The sequence below is a fragment of the Phoenix dactylifera genome, chromosome 18 (genome assembly GCF_051530095.1).
Source record: "Phoenix dactylifera cultivar Ajwa chromosome 18, Ajwa_hap1_PhDact_Kaust_v1.1, whole genome shotgun sequence".
NCBI lineage: Eukaryota > Viridiplantae > Streptophyta > Magnoliopsida > Arecales > Arecaceae > Phoenix > Phoenix dactylifera.
The window spans coordinates 13,790,101-13,808,919 of record NC_143207.1 but is presented as its reverse complement, the minus strand read 5'-3'; the positions used below and the strand labels follow the sequence as shown (position 1 = coordinate 13,808,919).

The following is an 18,819-nucleotide window of genomic DNA, read 5'->3' as shown; positions in this document are numbered from 1 at the left end:
CAGATGTCTGCTTCCTTCAGACCGTACAACTGGTCGACTACTTCACCGACATCCCTTAATAGATTGAGAATTGATAGGGGGACCGACCCTTTCATCAATGGAGCGGAATATGGATCGAACCGAAAGACCAGATGCTCGCCTTTTGAATAGAAGGCGGGCCCTTTCTGAGAGAATTCGCAAAACTCCGTTTCCATCGAAAATTTCATGGGGTTTTCCCGTATTTCGGAAAGGAGCAAGTGGTTGGATTGGCCTGACTCTTCAAGACCAAAGAGACTCGGCTTCCTCTTCATCAAGTCACGAAAATCGACCCTTAGTTAGCAAAAGCCAACCCCAACAATGGCTTCACCCGAGGATGAAGGTAGTAGAACAGGAGCCGCCCGTTTTGGGTTAGATTCCCCATCCACTCTCATCATCCCAGCCGATGGAGCACCGACTCCATTTTAGAACCCGGGTTCTCCTAAAAATGATAGGCGGCGGGTACGCCCTAATCGCTCCCCTTTATTATTATTAGTAAGATAGGGTGGTTGAGAAGCAGGTCGTTCGTGTGCCCGCCAACGCTCGTGAAAACCCAGGTCGGGATCATGGTTGTTTTGATGGTAACAAATGAGATATACAAATCCTACAAAAGCTGCAAAATGTAGAAGAAGCTCCAGCATGGGCTTTTATGTCCAGGTATATAGTTAAGGATAGTTAACTATATTATGGTCGTGCATGTCACTTTAGCAATCTGTCTGCACTTCCTATCCATTGTGTTGATGTTTAAATCTATAGTTATATATGAACTGGATTGACTATATTTGCTGCAATTTTTCTTTTTTTACCATTTTTCTTGCTTGGAATTTGTGTTTTTATGATACTTTAATTCAAGGAAAGAAGATTTTCTTTTCATATTTCAAATATTTTGGCTGTCTTTGAAGTGTTATTTTTGTTACTACTTCCCTTTTAACACAGATAAAACTCTTTTGGTTCTCATATAACTTCTGGCGAATAACATGTACTTTCAGGGAGAACAGCCTCATTGTGGGTTTCCTGAAAAGAATTTTGCGATGAATTTGGAGAAATTGGCTAGAAAGGTGCTTTTGCATATCAAACTAGTTTACTTCATTTTCGTGTTTTTTTTACTTATGCTTTGTTGGAAGTCTTGAGAGTGGAGTGCTATCTTTGACAATTTGTTTGTTTGGAATGCTTTGGTAATGTAGGGTTACCGGGTTCTTGTTGTGGAACAGACAGAGACACCTGAGCAGCTTGAACTTCGTCGTAAAGAGATGGGGTCTAAAGATAAGGTGCAGTAATGCCTAACGAGATCTGTATCTTGGTTTCACACTCTCCAAACAGAAGAAAAAGAACGTCCTGGAAGAAATGATAGTGTGAATGCCAACATCAATTAGATCAACTTTGTATATGTTTGATGAACTATTTATGTTGTTCCTCTAGCATGTTACACACTTCTTTTCTCATTTTGTTCTTTTGTTTAGAAACTGTATGCTATAATTTTTTGTGTTATACATTTAAATAAGTTAATTACTGATATTTCTCTATTTTTCAAGGTCGTGAAACGGGAAATATGTGCTATGGTCACAAAAGGAACACTAACTGATGGAGAGTCACTATTGGCAAATCCTGACACTTCTTACCTAATGTCAATTACTGAAAATTGCCAATGTTTTGAGAACCACAAGAAAGGAGAGACAATTATAGGTCTTTGTGTGGTTGATGTTTCCACAAGCAAGTTCATGATAGGACAGGTTTGTGAACTTAGTGATCCTTGAATTTCTGTTTCTCTCTGTTATGCATTGCCATTCAAATTCAAGAATAATTGTTTATATTTTTTCAGTACTATATCTTCTCTTATCATACGAACTTCTTTCTGTTTTTTTGTTACAGTTCGAAGATGATTCAGATCGCCACTGCTTATGCTCAATATTATCTGAACTAAGGCCTGTGGAAATCATAAAGCCTTCTAAAGTGCTCAGTCCTGAAACTGAGAGAGTCTTGAGGAACAATACAAGAAACCCTTTAGTTAATGATTTGGTTCCTTTTACAGAATTTTGGGATGCTGAGAAAGCTATTGGTGAGGTCAGAAAATATTATAGTCTATCAAGGAAGCTACCAGCATCAGCAAATGACAGCATTTCTGCTAATTTTGAGAATCCGGCGAGTGATTCATTGGCCTTACCAGATGTGTTAGCTGAGCTGGTGAGTGCAGGTGATGATGGATTGTATGCCCTTTCTGCTTTTGGAGGCTGCCTTTTTTATTTAAGGCAGGCATTCCTGGATGAAACATTGCTTAACTGTGCTAAATTTGAGCCACTTCCATGCTCGGGGTTTTTCAGCACTATTCAGAATTCATATATGATACTTGATGCAGCAGCACTTGAGAACCTAGAGATATTGGAGAATAACAGAAATGGAGGTCCCTCAGGGTACTTACAACTTTGAATAGACTTCATAGGTTTACTTTGCAATCTTATCGTACTAATGTGATATTTTCCTCCTTGTAGGACACTCTTTGCACAGTTGGATCATTGCATGACAGCATTTGGCAAAAGATTGCTTAAACGATGGCTTGCTAGACCACTGTATAATACAAGGTCAATTGTAGAACGTCAAGATGCCATAGCAGCTATGAAGGTTTGTAATTCACATTTGGAAGATAATATTAGAAAAAGATAGCTTTTTCCTGAGCATTTTCATAGTGTTGCTCATTTTCCAGTTAATTTGTGCATACCATAATGTTAATAATTCACATTTGGAAGATTATATTAGAAAAAGATAGTTTTCCCCAGCATTTTCAATATGTTGCCCATTTTCCAGTTAATTTGTGCATACACCATAATATTTGGATGTCTGTCATTGGACATGGTGGTGCTCCTACTACTACTGCAAAATTCAGGCTCAAAAACATGTGAAATTTACAGTTTCCATTTAATTCTGCTGTTTTAAGCAAAACACCTCTGATTAGATTGATTTCGATGTTCTACATCTTTCTCTATTCACCTAAGCTGCTTTTACTTTGTATATAATGGCAATTATCTAAACTCTAAAGTTTGACAAGGTTTTAGTTATCATAGTTACAGTAAGCTGACTTCATCACTTCATCTCTAGTTTGAGCTTTCCATGTAGGTTTAATTGCAGAATCCTTTTTTTCTGATAATTGGAGCTTATCTTTTCATTTTACTAATTTCAACCATCATCTGCATTAATAGAATGCCACTTGGACATCATTATAGATTTATAGGTTTAAGTTGGAACAATTTGTCTGTGGTTGCCATATCTGTTTAACATGTATATAACGACTGTCATTGTGTGCATGCGCCCATGTTTGTTTTATGTGTGTGGGATCATTGAAATTGACTAGTAGGATGCACTTTTAGAGGGACCATATTTTTAAATTTCCATGGGTTGGACCTTCGCTCAGTGATGTAGTTCTTTTTTGAGAGATATATTCTCTTTTGGTAGATTGATCATTTATTATTATCATATTTTCATTTTTAATGAATGTATCTTGCAGTTTGACAGATATTACTATCATGTATGTGGGTTGAATCAGAAATATGATGGCTCATTCTTTTTTACATGGCTCCAAGAAGTTGGCTAAAACTAAATGTAGAATATGAAATTTGCAAACATGTAATTAACAAATCTTAATTTTTAGCTGGAGAAAGTTTGGTCATTGAAGACTTGCTCAAATTTTCAAGATCACATAGCCGAGATTCTGATTTTGGCCTATTTAATGGTGTAATGAAGTGGGATGGAGGTGGGGCATGGGTCTTTGAGAAAATTCCTCGGTAGTATTGAACCAACTTAATGATCACATTAAACACTGATTTTCTTCTTAACCACTCATAAATGCGGTAGATAACAATATTAAACATTAACTCTTCAGAATAAATGACAAAGAGTGATAAAGGGGTACTTACTGTTGATATTTATTCTTTTTTATCCTGTGAAGAAAATGCTTGTAGAATTTAATTTTCATTTCGTGTTATTAATATTTATTTTTATATGCTATGTTTTAAAAAGTTTCAGTGGACTAATATAAATATATAGTATGCTATGTTTATATTAAGAGATATATCTCATCATTATCAGATCTTAATCACTTTTTAAAACAATGTTCTATTCTTCCCAACAAAAAAAAAGTAAAAAGAAAAATGTAGATGCAAAGCTGTAGCTTCCTGTCATTTCATAGTTCTCATGTAATGTCATGATAAAAGAAGGGACACATGAAGTTGAAGGGAAAAATTCTTTATCACATGGGTTATGCAGATCCATAAAGTTCTTATAAAATACAGTATGATCTGATGGCCTGAAAGATGTCTGAGATGACCCTCACTACAGATGTCTCACTTAACTAAGGTTAATGAAAGTGAAAGTGAGGATCAGCATACACTAATATCAATTCATGCTTCATAATGAGTTACATGTAGGTTTGGTCTGATTTGGACCTTTGTCCAACCTGGTTAAGACACTCTGATCCAAATATGCACTGTAAACCATATCTTTAACTTTAAATTCACATTATTTTGTGCTGTTTCAGTTATGGTAATTATTTTCTAGGTGTTCAAAGTTTCTGTCATTAACATTAAGTTTGGATATCAGGGCGTTGGTCTTGCATTTGTGCTTGAATTTCGAAAAGAATTATCAAGGCTTCCAGACATGGAACGTTTGCTTGCACGCCTCTTTGCTAGCTGGTAACATTGGATCTCTGGCTATATGAAATTATCATACTTCCTCTGACAATATCTTTGATAAATGAGGCAGTTGCCATATTTACATATATCCTTGTTCTGTGCTTTCCATCATTTGTATTATGGAAATATTTGTTTTGTTGGTGATGTTTTCCATTTGGATGTTTTACAGAGTTCAGATTAGCTACTCTTCATGCATAGGGAGCACATCATTGTAACATATATAATATGACCGATGATCAAGGTTCGCCGGACCGACCGTAACGGCATACAGGTGAGCACTGGCACCGGTACGGTTTCGGTTCGGTACCGGCTTGGAACCGGTACCGAATCAGAGCTGCGCGCGTGGCCCCACGCGCACGGACATCAAAAAAAAAAAAAAAATGCGTCCGCGCGCGTCCGCGGACGCGTCAAATGCCACAGAGTGGCATTTACATTAAATGGCCCACGCGGGCTGGCAACCCGCATGGGCACGGTGCCCCGCGCGGGAAACCGCGTGCCGGCGCGGTTCCTGCGCAGGGAATCGCGCCCAGCCCGCGTGGGCACAGTGCCCCGTGCGGGAAATCGCGCGCGGGCGCGGTTCCTGCACGGGGAATCGTGAGCGGGCGCGCGTTCTTCGCTCGCGTGTCCGCGCGCGTTTGCGCGGACGCGTCAAATGCCTTAAATGCCACTCTGTGGCATTAAATGGCCCACGCGGGTTGGCAACTGCGCGCGGGCGCGGTGCCCCGCGCGGGGAATCGCGCGCGGGCGCGGTTTTGGAACCCGCGGGGCTTTGCGGTCCCAAACCCCGCGCCAACGGTAGAGGGACTTGCTTGTGATGGGACCGACTTGCTTGTGGGTATCTCTCTTCCTTCTTGCTGCCTTGGAATCTAAGCCGTGTGCTTTGCCTCTTGGCTGCCGGCGTTGGGAAGAAATCAAAAGTTGGGGCTCAATGATGAAAGGAAAATTGACTTCATTCCAATGACAACGATTACAAGGACTCAATGCAAGATCCGGAAGGGACCTTGCTTTGCCTAAAACAATCTAAGGGGAGTTGATGTTCTCCTCCTTAGCCCAAGCCTTTCGGCCGACACACCAAAGGGATACAACCCTTGACTCTTTGCTGGAAAATATGATAAAAGATGAATGATGAACTAAGGGCCCTAATGGCTCCTTTTGTAGGCCGAATGCCCTAGCTTATTGGGACTCTAATTTGAATTCAAATGGCTGCCTTCTTTGGCCGCCGGGTGCTGTCCTTCTTTGGCCTTCTTCGGCCATGTGCTTCAATAGGTGGTCGCATGGGATTGGCCCTCGGTTTGGCCTGTGCGCGTGTCACGAGCTGCTGCTGCCATCTGCCCGGGCGCGGCCTGATTTGGTTGGCTTTCCTGTTCGGCCGAGGGGCGCTTGCTGATTTTCAGGGATGCGCCGCTTGTGCCTTGGTTCCCATGGCCTGTTGCCCTAGCTTGCTGCTGGGCGTCCATCCTTTGGCCGATTGCATCTCGGCCGCTAATGTCCATCCTTGCCGGTTCGCTATGGAAGAGCCTACCGGCTCCTCCTTTGATTTGGCGCGTGCGCTTTCCCTGCTTGGCTGGGCGCTGATGCTGGGCGGCCTGCCAAGTGTCCCTGTTGGTTGCTTTCGGCTGGGCGCCGACCGGTGATGCCTTTCCATGCTTGGTCTTGCGCGCGGATGGTTGCCACTTGTCGCTGGGCGCGCGCACGGCTGGGCTGACCGAGTCCTTCCTTGTTTGGCCTTGCGCCTGGTGCGCGGATGGGTGCCACTTGTCCTTGGCCGCGCGCTTGGTTGGGCTGACCTCGGCTTTCCTTATCTGGCTCTTGGGCATGCGCGCGGGCTGGTCCGGACTCAATGTGCGCGGGCTCGGTTGGCTCGCGGTGCTCCTGGCTGCGCTTGACCCGTGCGCTGGCTTTGGACTTGGTTGGCCTGATTGCGCTCGGTCAGATGTGGTCTTGGCGGAGCCTTGTGCTTGCTGTGCATGCGCGCACCTGTGCGCATGCATGGGCTGGTGCCCCTGGTTGCCGCCCGTTGTTATGCCCATGTCCGGCGCGCGTGCAACCCATCGTTGCACGGGCGCCAAGTGTTGGCGAGAGGCGGGGAGGCGGCCTTGCTGTGCACTGGTCGTCTCCTTGCTGGGCGAGGTTCGGACGCGCCAGGCGGGCGCGGGTGCAGAGTGCCGGGCGCATGGCCCGGGCGCAGACGCCGGGCGCTGGAAGGCGGGCGCGCGCTGGTGGGCGCGTGGTCTGGCGGGCTCGCGCAGGCGGGCGCGCGGGCGCAGGCGGGCGCGCAGTCGGGCGGTCGCTTGCGGGCGGCCGCGCAGAGGGGCGGGCGCGCGCAGGCGGGCGCGCGGGCTGATGGGCGTGCGCAGGCGGGCGCGCGGGCTGGCAGGCGCGCGCAGGCGGGCGCGCGGGTTGGCGGGCGCGCGCAGGCGGGCGCGCTGGCTGGCTGGGGCGCGCAGGGGGGCGCGCGGACTGCAGGGCGCGCGCAGGCGGGCGCGCGGGCTGCAGTGGGCGCGCGCGGTTGGCCGCGCGCTGCTGTGGCTGGCCGTGCGCGCGGTGGGCCGCGCGCTGCTGCAGGGGGCGCAAAACCTCGCGCAGGCGTTGGGCATGGCCTGCGCGGGGCTGCGCCGTGGGCTGGAGGTGCTGGCCAATGTTTGGACAGACCTCCAAGCAGTGGATGTGGCCCGAGCTTGGGTCTTGGCCGAGGTTGGCCTCGGCCAATCTTGCTGGACCTTGGCTTGGCGGAGTGAGGTGGCTATCACGCGGTTCCTGCGCGGGTAATCGCGCGCAGGCGCGTGTCCGCGCGCGTTTTCCAAAAAAAAAGTTAAATGCCACAGAGTGGCTTTAAATGCCACTCTGTGGCATAAGAGGCCCACGTGGCTGGAAGCCGCGTGGGCACTCTTCCCCGCTCGCCCACGCGCGGGGAAAATGTGCTTGGACCGGTTCGGTTCGCACCGGTACCGGCTTGTACCTGCGCGAACCGGCCCGGTTCACACCGGTACAAGTACGGAACCAATCGATTCCAACCCATTTTGGGTCGGAACCGTTTTTATACGCTGTACCGTACCGGTGCCGGTCAGCACCGGTTCGGTACAGGTTGAACCGACCGGAACGTCGGTTCAGCATACCTTGCCGATGATCTTTATTTCCGTGAAACATAAATTGTTTGCGAACTACTAGTCAAATTTTCATCTTCCACCATATCCTTTTTCTGGAAAATTCATCTTTTCTCTTTTTATGTCCTTAGAAATCATCCAAATTAATTCTTCCAAGTTGTTTCAAGTTTCATTTGGTTTACATCCAATTCTGTGGATTTTCCAAGTTGCCCTAAATATCATGGTACCACTCTTGTACCTGTTGATGAGTTGTTGGTAGTTTATGGGTGGCTCCATTATGAAAATTAGGTTTCTACGATTGAAACATGCTAATTTCGTCCCTCGTTTTAAGTGGTTCCTATTTGGACTTTGGAAAACTAATGCAATTTTGAGCAATATGGAAAGTGTAACAGAAATTGTACTCACTTTTTTTGTGCTAAGCATGACCTCTGGGGTGCCTTTAATTCAAATTGTTGGCAGTGATGAATCATGTAAACTTTTGTTGGTTCCTGACTTTGTTATCTGAATTTCTTTTTAATTCTTAAATGAACTTGCTTGGCATATTCCATATTCTCTGTATCATTCAATTCTGCATGCTTCAAGAGAAGTCAAATATGAACTTCCAAGCTGGTGTCAGTATTTATGCTGATCATTGATCGACAAAACATGTATTGCAGCACATGCCTTGCTGACACGGACAGGCTGGAATGGCCTGTTGCATGACCAACTATGCCTGACATGGGGTTTTATGAACTTTTTTGAATTTTTATTGTTTAAACCTATTTCTAGTTAGATGTGCCATGTTTAATGCATTAAAATGTTATTTTCTTGCAGTCATCTGGCCTTAGTTAGTAAAAAACATGTATACATATGCAACAAAAGCAAATATTGGAGAAATTTATAGTCAAACACTATGAAAACACATTTCAGTTGAAACTTAACAATTTATTGTTATGTACAGCGATTTCAGATTATCTTCACTTCGTTGTTACCTTTGACTGTCTGACAAGGTCATAGATATCCTTGCAAATTACCAGGTTCTTGTTGTGTTCTGATGGAAATAGTTTTGACACTATTGGAGTGACATGTTGTGGTACTGCTCATAGTATTGTCTTATTAACAAGAAATTACCAAAAAGAACGGGTGGAAGGGGCCATTACGGTAAATATGTATTGGTGGCTTTGCTTGCTTCTTGCCATCCTTGGCCTGATCTGTGCAACTCAAACTTAATCGAGGCTCCCCACAGCTAAAATCCCCTCCTGCATGCCAGGATAGGAAACAGAAGGGTTTATGCCACTTTAATCTTAATACATTCTTATCAACATATTGACAGATAAAGCGGTTCGACACCTATTGGCATTTGTTGCTAATGCTGATGTGTACCAATCAGTTTGACGTTATCCGGTTGTTCTGGTTGCTGGTTTCATGCTAGTACATCATGTACTGCCAGCAGGGTCCTGCATGGCTGATACCTCTATCCTTGCTTGTAATTTTATCTGAGCCATCACCAACAAGTTTTGGGCTACATTGATATCTAGTGCAGAAGAGGCTGCCAGAGATGTTCCTTCTTGTTTGAGTAAAGGATTATTTGGATAATTACATGTTAATTTTGATAAAATTTAAGAGCCATAATTTTTTGGTTATACAAATAATGAAGATTACACAAATTTCTATGTGGAGTAGTACTATGATTTTGCTTAGGCATGCATAGCTACTCTACAGTGTATAAAATTTTCCATTGAAAAATCTGCTAAAGAGAATTCCTTTGTTTTTCCCAGGATGACTTTTTTTCTGCTCCATTTAATATAATATCGTACTGTGCATGATAGTATGCAAGCAAAAATTTTGTGGATGAATCATGAGCAGTGCACCAATCTATTGAAGCATGTTTTTAACTGTCATTGCCATTCAGGGTTCCATCTTAGTAATTGATCAGTGGATCACTAAGAAATTTCTACTCTTAAGTATGGATATGCATATTATTGTGGTATATATGATCGTTATGAACATGGACAGTTAGGCATAAGTACTATTGCATGATATAGATAAACTCCTGGAAATTATGCATGTTTCAATGCTGATGTAAGGTTATCTCAGTCAGTCACTTGATGATCTTCTACCATGCTTAACAATGAGCTTACTCATCCCACTCTCTGTTTCGTGGGTTCTCCTTTGATGTCATATTTAAAAGTCAGTTCATTTTGCTGGTAATTAAATTGGAGAAAATAGGACAGTTATACAATAGTTGTGATATGAAAATGATAAAGAATACCTTTGTGTTTTTTATTTTTATATATTCTCTTGTTTATTTTTTCATACAAATTTTAACATGAGTCTATAAATGAAGTTACATTTCAAGAAGACTTGTCAACATGTGTTAAGTGTTAAATTTATTTTTCCTGTCCACATATGGGTGTATGGATGTAAATATGATCATCTACAGATGGACATGTAGTAAAAATGGATTATTAGGGTTTTTATAAATATACTGAGATGATAAATAAAACCTTTGGCTTTTCCCTAAAATTTAGAGAAGGGCAAATGCTATTTTGGTCAGTTAACTTGTCACTCATATATACTTATCTTACTAATACAAGTATTGATTGATCAAAATTCCTCTTTGGCTTTTGTACGATATACATAAAGTTGTACTGCAAATCTATTGATAGGATTTTAGCCCAAAGCTGATCAGTGTAAACCAAGTACAAACAAACTATCAGAAATTGTGCTAAAAATGATTTATGACATTTAAAATGCATTGAAGTCAAATGTGTTTTATATACCATATGATGGATAGGTGGTTGCAAAATACGGTTTTATTGGTAGTTACAGTGTTCTTATTTGACCTGTGATATAGAGGCAATCAAATCGATTGAAATTTTTCCTTTGTTTTTTAACATGTGCAAATCATTTCTTTTTCTCATTATTTCCAAGCATACATTATAGCATGCTAGTCTATTTGTACCACTCATTTTGAGTTGTTGTAGATGACAGTTAACAATATATCTACAATTAAGATAACCGATCATTGTTTTTCACTGATGAAGGACATGGTTCAAATCCAATTGCTAAGATTTTGTGTCAGTTTGTGTGCATGCAAGTATGCTTTTGTGTGCTTGTGCATGCTTGTGAGGGCGGTGTGCCAGTGGTTCGGTTGGTGGTGTTGTTGCTTGTGCTTGTTGGTTTGCGCATATGTGCATGTTTGCATATATGCATGCATGTGGTCTATACAGGGGTTGACTGCTTCTGAAAGGTTTGAGGCTCAATCCTACCAAAGCAAAATGATTTATGTTTTTAATTGAGGTCGACCCCATTAATAATAATCTATTCCATAAAGAATACCTAGAGTAAATATCACATGTCTTGGAGGTTTCCTATATGCATCAAGCAGGCACAAAAATGAAGGACCATGAAAGTTCTTTGCTATGATAGGGCATATATACTCAAAATCCCAAACAGTTGATCATGATTTATAGTTTATACATCTTCAAACATATGTAAATGGAAATCCAGTATCTGGATCCTTCTAAACCACTCATTCAAGGCTTCATCTCTGTTGTTGGTACACAAGTTTCAGGTTATACATTGTCTTCCTTATCCAGATTTCTTCCTACGGCAGAATGGATGAATTGGTAGTTCAGTAAGCTGTAACTAGAATTAAACTGCACCTACAAATAATTATTTAAACTTTAAAATGATTTTGTAGTTTTGATTTTGATGATGAATGATGGTGCCATAATATATTTTGGATGAATTACAGTGGGGCTAATGGAAGAAATTCCAATGGAGTGGTTCTTTACGAGGATGCAGCAAAGAAGCAACTCCGAGAATTTATTGCTGCTCTCCGTGGTTGCCAATTAATGGTCCAAGCATGTTCTTCCCTTAGTCCTATACTGAGCACTACAGAATCTAGTCTGCTCCATCATTTGTTAACACCAGGTGTAAATTATTAAGCTCACATGCGGTACACAGAGCATTTATTTTGTTACTTGATATTCCAGTGTAGACTTGTCAAGCGCCATCCATACTGATGAATTATTGTTTGCAGGCAAAGGGCTTCCAGACATGTGCTCACTTGTTAGTCATTTCAAGGATGCCTTTGATTGGTCAGAAGCTGATTGCAGTGGGCGCATTATACCTCATGAAGGAGGTGATGTCGAATATGATCTTGCATGTAAAAGAGTGAAAGAGATTGAATCTGCTCTGACAAGGTACCTGAAGGAGCAACGCAAGCTGCTAGGAGATGCATCGGTATAATCATTGTTAAGAATACTTTGTTTACATAGTTAATAGTGGGCCTTTGTTCTCTTGTATTGAATGATAAAATTTAACAATCCTTGTAGATAAACTATGTCACTGTTGGGAAAGACATGTATCTACTTGAGGTTCCTGAGAGCTTGAGGGGTGCTGTTCCTAGCGACTATGAGTTACAATCATCAAAGAAGGTATGCAAATTGAAGTCTTGATGTATTACATCTGACCGACTGGTATTATGCTATGCATAATATGATTTATGTATTTTTAATAATAGATTTTCTGTATTATCATTGATTGACTTCTCCCCAATACTTTAGGCATGGTATTCAGGTGCATATCTAGATGAGGGCTGGGAGATTAGAGATCTGTTGTCTGGCTATTTCATTTGAAATACACTTCACTATTATCTTGCAAGTATTATATAGCAGATCTTATCTATATTTTGTAAACCATAAGTAGTCTTTTTTTTCTTTTTGAAAAAATCTCTTGGTTCCATAGTTAACAACTAAGATTCTCTCTAATAGCTAATATCTGTTGTCGTTGTTATTACTATTACTATTATTTGCTGCTGTTGTTGTTCGTATTATTATTGTCTTATGTGTGCAACATCAGTTATTCAATTGTTCCATGTATATAAGGCATGGTTTCGTACATACTTATGCACTTTTGTATTCTTTCCTCTGTATGCAAAATGATCTTATTCTATTTTGTAGTTTGAAAATAACATAATCTTGGAATTAATTTGACCATTTTTTTTTTCTTTTATTGTATTGCTGACCTAACAAAAACATCAAATCATAATCTCTTGATATTCTGCTTATCACTCTTCCTATCTTATTGTGAAAAGGGAGCAAAAGGCATCTTCTTGTCTCATTATGCGAGGTTGAGAATATACCTTATATGGACTATCAGATTTTTCAGATCAGTGGGATAGATCTTGTAGACACATTCTCAATGGATGCCGAGGCAACTTGTGTTGAGACTCGCTTGGATTCGCTTCGCTCATTGGAAGAGCCTCAAGAGGATTTCCCCAGATCCTCACACCACCACATGAATCCGAGAGGAGAGAATAAGAGAGAGAAGGGATTTTCTATACTAAACCCTAACCTCATACCTCCTATTTATAGGCAAGGGAAAGTTCACTAGGGTTAGGCTAAGGCCACTTAAGTGGCCGCCTCTTCTCTTTCTCGTGTACATCAGAAAGTGAGGGGGCATCTATGGGCGCCGATGCCCTTTCTCATGTAAACGAGAGTGGGGTTGGTTCCCCTAGACTGGCATCCCACTCGCTTCTCAAGCATTGAGCCCAATAAGGGCCTGATAATGGGCCTAAACCAGTTTAGAGCCTGCCATCCCTCAATCAATTGGTTCCTATCCTGTATAGATCCCATGACTCCGTAATAATAGATCCCTATCATATAGAGTTCCCAACAAATCTTTCTTATGGCATGTTAAGCCAATTATTCTTATTTGACAATCCAGTTAGGTAACCAAACTACTTTATAATCTCTCGAAGACAAATCGATGAGTTTGGATCTATGCACGCAACTAAGGATTGTGCCAAGGTGTATGCACAATTTCCAAATTAAGCTGAATCAACTGTAACAAACATGGAATTGCGATGATAGATTGGGTTTGGGATTTCGATCAAAGGGCACTAGGCATATGATTAATCAACACTTGATTAATCGAAAGGGGTTGCTAGTTCATAGAAAATGGCTTTTGAAAATATTGATTACGAGTACTAGACCTTGTACCAGTAACCAACCAATACACTCCATATTGAGTGTTGATACTTGATACATTACCCTACTGGTATAGCAATGTGGTCCAATATAGCAAACTATGATTTTGATGGTATTTTTTTAAGATATTACAGCCCTTGTCGCTATCATGGTTGTTCTATAAGTAAATGGATAGCGTCCATGCTTTGCACATCTAAATCAATATTATTCTAAACTGAAAACTAGTTTCTCAAATCATGAATCAACTTAACCTTGTTTAGCTTCTGTTATTGCCTGCATATTTTGCTATATTAATCGTACTAGTTGAATAAATGCAAAGTTGGGTTTCAGTATAGGTACTGGACCTTGTACCGGTACATTATTAGTATTATGGTTTGTTATGATATTCCCCCAATATGGACACATGTATGTTGTAGGAGTCAAGATTAGAGCTGTACCATGTGTTGGTATGAGGCTGTACTTAGCCCCCATACTGTACTAGTCAATACGGCATGCCCTGTACAGGTTGGTTTGTGTTGGTACAGAAAACCTTGGTTTGAAGTATTGGTACTAGCATCTGTACCTATGCTTTATCGGAAAGGAATAGACTAGTATGGTATGGTACTTCATTGACGCATGGTTTGCCTCTTGGTCTTGGCATAACGAAATAGAGGTGAAATTCCATGTGTTGGTGTGGTACCAATATGGGGGATGTATTAGTACTGATACCTTACTGTTGTAATCCAATACGGCTGGTATACATCAGAGTTTAATCCTTGAATTAAAGTATATCTGTTATATGATATGCTGTAATATGTTTTGCAGGATATGATTATTAAATTGCTAGTAAAAGAAGAAAATGCAACCTTCGAATAACTATATATTGATTAATAATGTTATATAATGTTGATGTATCATTGTAGATAAAAGGAATTATAGAAGAGGGAAAGGAAAGGTTGGCGAGACTTGTTTGGTTTGTTTTTTCTGGTTTGCTGTCAAGTGATACTCAAAGTTTTCTTAGAAAATCCATCTTTATTCCTGCTAACCAATAGGGTATCCAACATTAATGATGAGTTTAAAAAAGACTAAATTTTAACTTGCAAAGGGATAATTATTTTGGTTTTGGAATTTGGATGCCTATGGAATATGGATGCCTATAATAAAACCTAACACTCTTACAGGCTGTTTGATTGCCTGCAATTCCATTTGCCTGCAAAACAATTTGCAGTTGCAATGTAATTTCTGCAATCCTCATGATTATAGGACCTTCTTCAACCCAATAAGTAAATTTATAGGACTCTTTAACATTAATTGTAGTCAGAATAACATTTTAATAATTGCCAAAATAATAATTTATAGCAGCTGGGTTCTAATCCTTCTCTAATTAACCAATCCTTGTCTGCATAGGATTATAGTAATACTCAGAGCAAATCTAAGGACTTTATAATAGAAAATAATCGAACTTGATGGAAAATGACTTGATAATTCAGAAAATAATCCAGTGATAATCATCCATTGAGTTTGCTACCCCTGTTGTTTGTATTAATTGTTAGAGGATGTCACTTAATAGGGCTAATTTTCCTTATGAAAGGGTTTAACAGGATTATTTCTTTTTTGAATTCGGCACATATAGGGGTACTTCAGATACTGGACACCAAAAATAAAGGAGTTCTTGTCAGAACTTTCTCAAGCTGAGGCAGATAAAGAATCTAAGCTGAAAGGCATTCTTCAGAGGTTGATCAAGTATTTCAGTGAGCATCATAGCAAGTGGAGACAGTTGGTTTCTGTAACTGCAGGTATCTTTGTTTTACCAATAATAATATTATTTCATATACACTCTTCATACATTTTCTAAATCTAAACATCATGTATAATCAATCACATTCCGAATGGCATAATAGCTGTGCACTGACTGCTATTTCTCACATGCTACATTCACTTACCATTGTGGATGTTACAGGACTTTCTTGAATTTGGTCTCCTCTTATTTCATCATATTTTTGAATTTCATGGTTTTGTCTCAATTAAAAACAAAAAGAGGAATGCCATTAATTCTTTTAAGGTAATTATAACAAATTAAAGAATTCACTGATCTGATGTCGAAAGACTACTCGGCATTTTTAACATGTCCAATTAATTGATTAAGTCTTTATATCTTCAATGAAAGCCAAAGGAAATATGAAGAATAGAAGAGCTCTGGTTTATCCCAAGAAGTAGCACTGTTTCAGATGTTTTGATAGTGTTTTAAGAGGAAAAAGTAGGCTACATCAAATTGTACTGTGTTGAAGTGATGGTCACTGGTATAAGTTATGCCCCAATAAAGTGGTATGCTTCTTCCTGCTGTCCCCAGAACCTACAGCTATGGTATGTAAATAAAGCATGGATAGGTTAGTTTGTCCTTGGTTGGGACCTCTCTCAACATAGGATGCAGTTTAAGCTAATATGTTTCTCACATCCTATACCCACCACCAGTTAAGGCTAGAACTTGTTCATCATTCTCATTTCACTATAGTTCCTTCTAAAACACACCCTTGATTGACAATACTACATTTCTGATGACTAACAATGGTAAAGAAAATTGAGTAATTTGTTGGAATCTGCCCTGTAATGGGCTGGTTATTGCTAAATGCATACCCTTAATTCAGAGATGATAAGTTCTAGGAGCTGAAGAGATGCTATTCTGCCTTGCACTTGGGGAATTTAAAAGACTTTGAATGCAGACTATATATGCACTATCTTCAAAGTTCTCATTTTTAAATACTTGATCTCTAGTGATGTAAGACAGTACAAGAGATGTTAAGAGGAAGTAAGTTTAAAATTGCAGTTTCTTGGAGGATTTCTCAATTCTCAAGGCTAACACATTACACTGATTAAAAGTCACTATCTTCTGTCCTTTGTAAAATGTCATTTTCTGACTATGCTGTGTGCTGCATGATGCAGAGCTAGATGTTTTAATAAGCCTGGCAATTGCAAGTGACTATTATGAGGGACCAGCATGCCGCCCATTCATTATGGAAATATGCCATTCAGATGACAAACTTCCATTTTTGTCTGCTAAAAGTCTGGGACATCCAATTCTCCAAAGTGATGCCTTAGGCAAGGGTTCTTTTGTGCCCAATGATGTAAGTATTGGTGGGGCAGGGCGTGCCAACTTTATCCTTCTCACAGGTCCAAATATGGGTGGTAAGTCAACTCTACTTCGCCAAGTCTGCCTGTCTGTGATTTTGGCACAGGTAAGATATTGCTCATGAGTTTGTTCATTGTTACTCCTTTACCTTCTCTTCATGTTAAGTTTCTCTTCCCCAGATTGGAGCAGATGTCCCTGCAGAAAGCTTTAAGCTCTCTCCTGTCGATCGCATCTTTGTTCGAATGGGTGCAAGAGATCACATTATTGCTGGCCAAAGTACATTCTTGATGGAACTTTCAGAGACTGCTTCAATGCTGGTAAGTGTTATTTGGGGACTATGAATGTGAAATGTCTGTGGTTTGTTCTTCATGCTTGATATTTAAAATATGGAGGTCCTTTCTGCTTGTGTAGATTATGGGGAATCATTTTTTTCCATGTTTGATACTTTTATATTTTGACCTCTTTAATGCAGTCTTCTGCCACCCAAAATTCTCTAGTGGCATTAGATGAGCTTGGGCGGGGCACATCAACTTCTGATGGACAAGCTATTGCGTGAGTACCGATCATAGATACTGGAGAGTTGCTTTGTGTCAAAATAGCATTCATCTCGCAAATGCTGCATTTTCCGATGTGTTCTTTTCTCAATATTTATTCTATTGTGTGCAGTTTTTAGTAATAATTTTCTTCTCGTCTTTTATTCAATTGACAGTGCATCTGTTTTAGAATATCTTGTTCATCGGATACAGTGCCGAGGCTTGTTTTCTACTCATTATCATCGATTGGCCGTAGAATATGAGAAAGATGCTAAGGTGCACTTTTCGTATCTGTATTATGAATTCTGCATGCGTCCGCTGGACAAATTGCTGGCTCTAATGTATCATGCATACATAGGTGTCACTCTGTCATATGGCTTGCCAAGTTGGAAAGGGAGTTAGCGGATTGGAAGAAGTTACTTTTCTTTATAGACTGACTCCTGGTTCATGCCCCAAAAGCTATGGTGTTAATGTTGCTCGTTTGGCTGGTATTCTTTTTCCCAATTGACTGTTTTATTTCATTTTGTTTTCCTTTGGAACGTCATCCTTTTATCATGGTTCACTGCAACGATAAGCTGAAATATCATGAGAATTTAGCTATCATCTATAAGAAATGTTATCATTTGCATGATTTAAGAGGACTGTTTGCATTTTTTATTTTTTTGAAGTTGTTATTTAGTTCTGAAATGTCAAAACGACTGACATATTTGGAAATCCAGGAATACCTGCCTCTGTGTTGCAAACTGCCATGGCAAAATCGAGTGAATTTGAAGCAGGTTATGGGAAGCGCGAGTATGAAAGTGAAGGTGAGCTTCCAGATCCAATGAAGGATGGTGAAGTAGTTGTTATCAAGGACCTGCTTTGTATTACTGAGAGATGGAACTGCCAAAAGGATTTCCGCGCCATAAATTTAAATTTACTCAGTGAAATGCAAAAGAGAGCTAGGGTTCTTGTGCTGGAAAGCTGAATCCCAGTTTTGCCATCTGTGAATGGTTTTGCAATCGAAGAAATGAAGCGTTTTACTTGAGTGCCATTTTTGGTTAGGTCCACACAGCAAACTGGAGATTGCACTACTGGTGCTGATTTGCTATTGAGACCACCTTCACTGATAAAGTCTTGGTATACAGAAGTCCTACGCCGGCTGGTTGATGAATGGACCACGAGAGCTTTACCTCTATGTGTAAATGACCACCGAAACACATTTGGCCAGTTTGGCGTCCGAGATGGATAACAGCGTGACTAGCATGAGACACCTAGGCCAGGTTGGTCATAATCTGGTGGCGCTATTAGCCTCTAAATGTCAAGTGACCCTCAAGAAAATTGTGTATATGTCCAAAGGAAAAATCATTTATTGGGGAAGCTTGCAACTTTTGCTTAGTTATCAATGAAAATTTTTGTATAAAA

The 18,819-nt window shown here is 40.6% G+C and overlaps 1 protein-coding gene across 1 annotated transcript in view; it reads left to right on the top strand.

The window, feature by feature from the left end:
• MSH6 (MUTS homolog 6) overlaps positions 1–18,819 on the top strand; it is a 28,813-nt gene extending 9,994 nt beyond the window's left edge. Inside the window, exons 6-21 of the mRNA XM_088714635.2 lie at positions 1,005–1,073; positions 1,200–1,283; positions 1,548–1,745; positions 1,885–2,423; positions 2,502–2,631; positions 4,603–4,694; positions 11,538–11,716; positions 11,826–12,028; positions 12,121–12,222; positions 15,389–15,551; positions 16,696–16,988; positions 17,062–17,199; positions 17,355–17,434; positions 17,592–17,691; positions 17,774–17,903; positions 18,135–18,819. Of these exons, the coding sequence (XP_088570761.2) occupies positions 1,005–1,073; positions 1,200–1,283; positions 1,548–1,745; positions 1,885–2,423; positions 2,502–2,631; positions 4,603–4,694; positions 11,538–11,716; positions 11,826–12,028; positions 12,121–12,222; positions 15,389–15,551; positions 16,696–16,988; positions 17,062–17,199; positions 17,355–17,434; positions 17,592–17,691; positions 17,774–17,903; positions 18,135–18,382 (2,748 nt within the window). The 3' untranslated portion in view covers positions 18,383–18,819. The remainder of the gene's footprint in view (positions 1–1,004; positions 1,074–1,199; positions 1,284–1,547; positions 1,746–1,884; positions 2,424–2,501; positions 2,632–4,602; positions 4,695–11,537; positions 11,717–11,825; positions 12,029–12,120; positions 12,223–15,388; positions 15,552–16,695; positions 16,989–17,061; positions 17,200–17,354; positions 17,435–17,591; positions 17,692–17,773; positions 17,904–18,134) is intronic.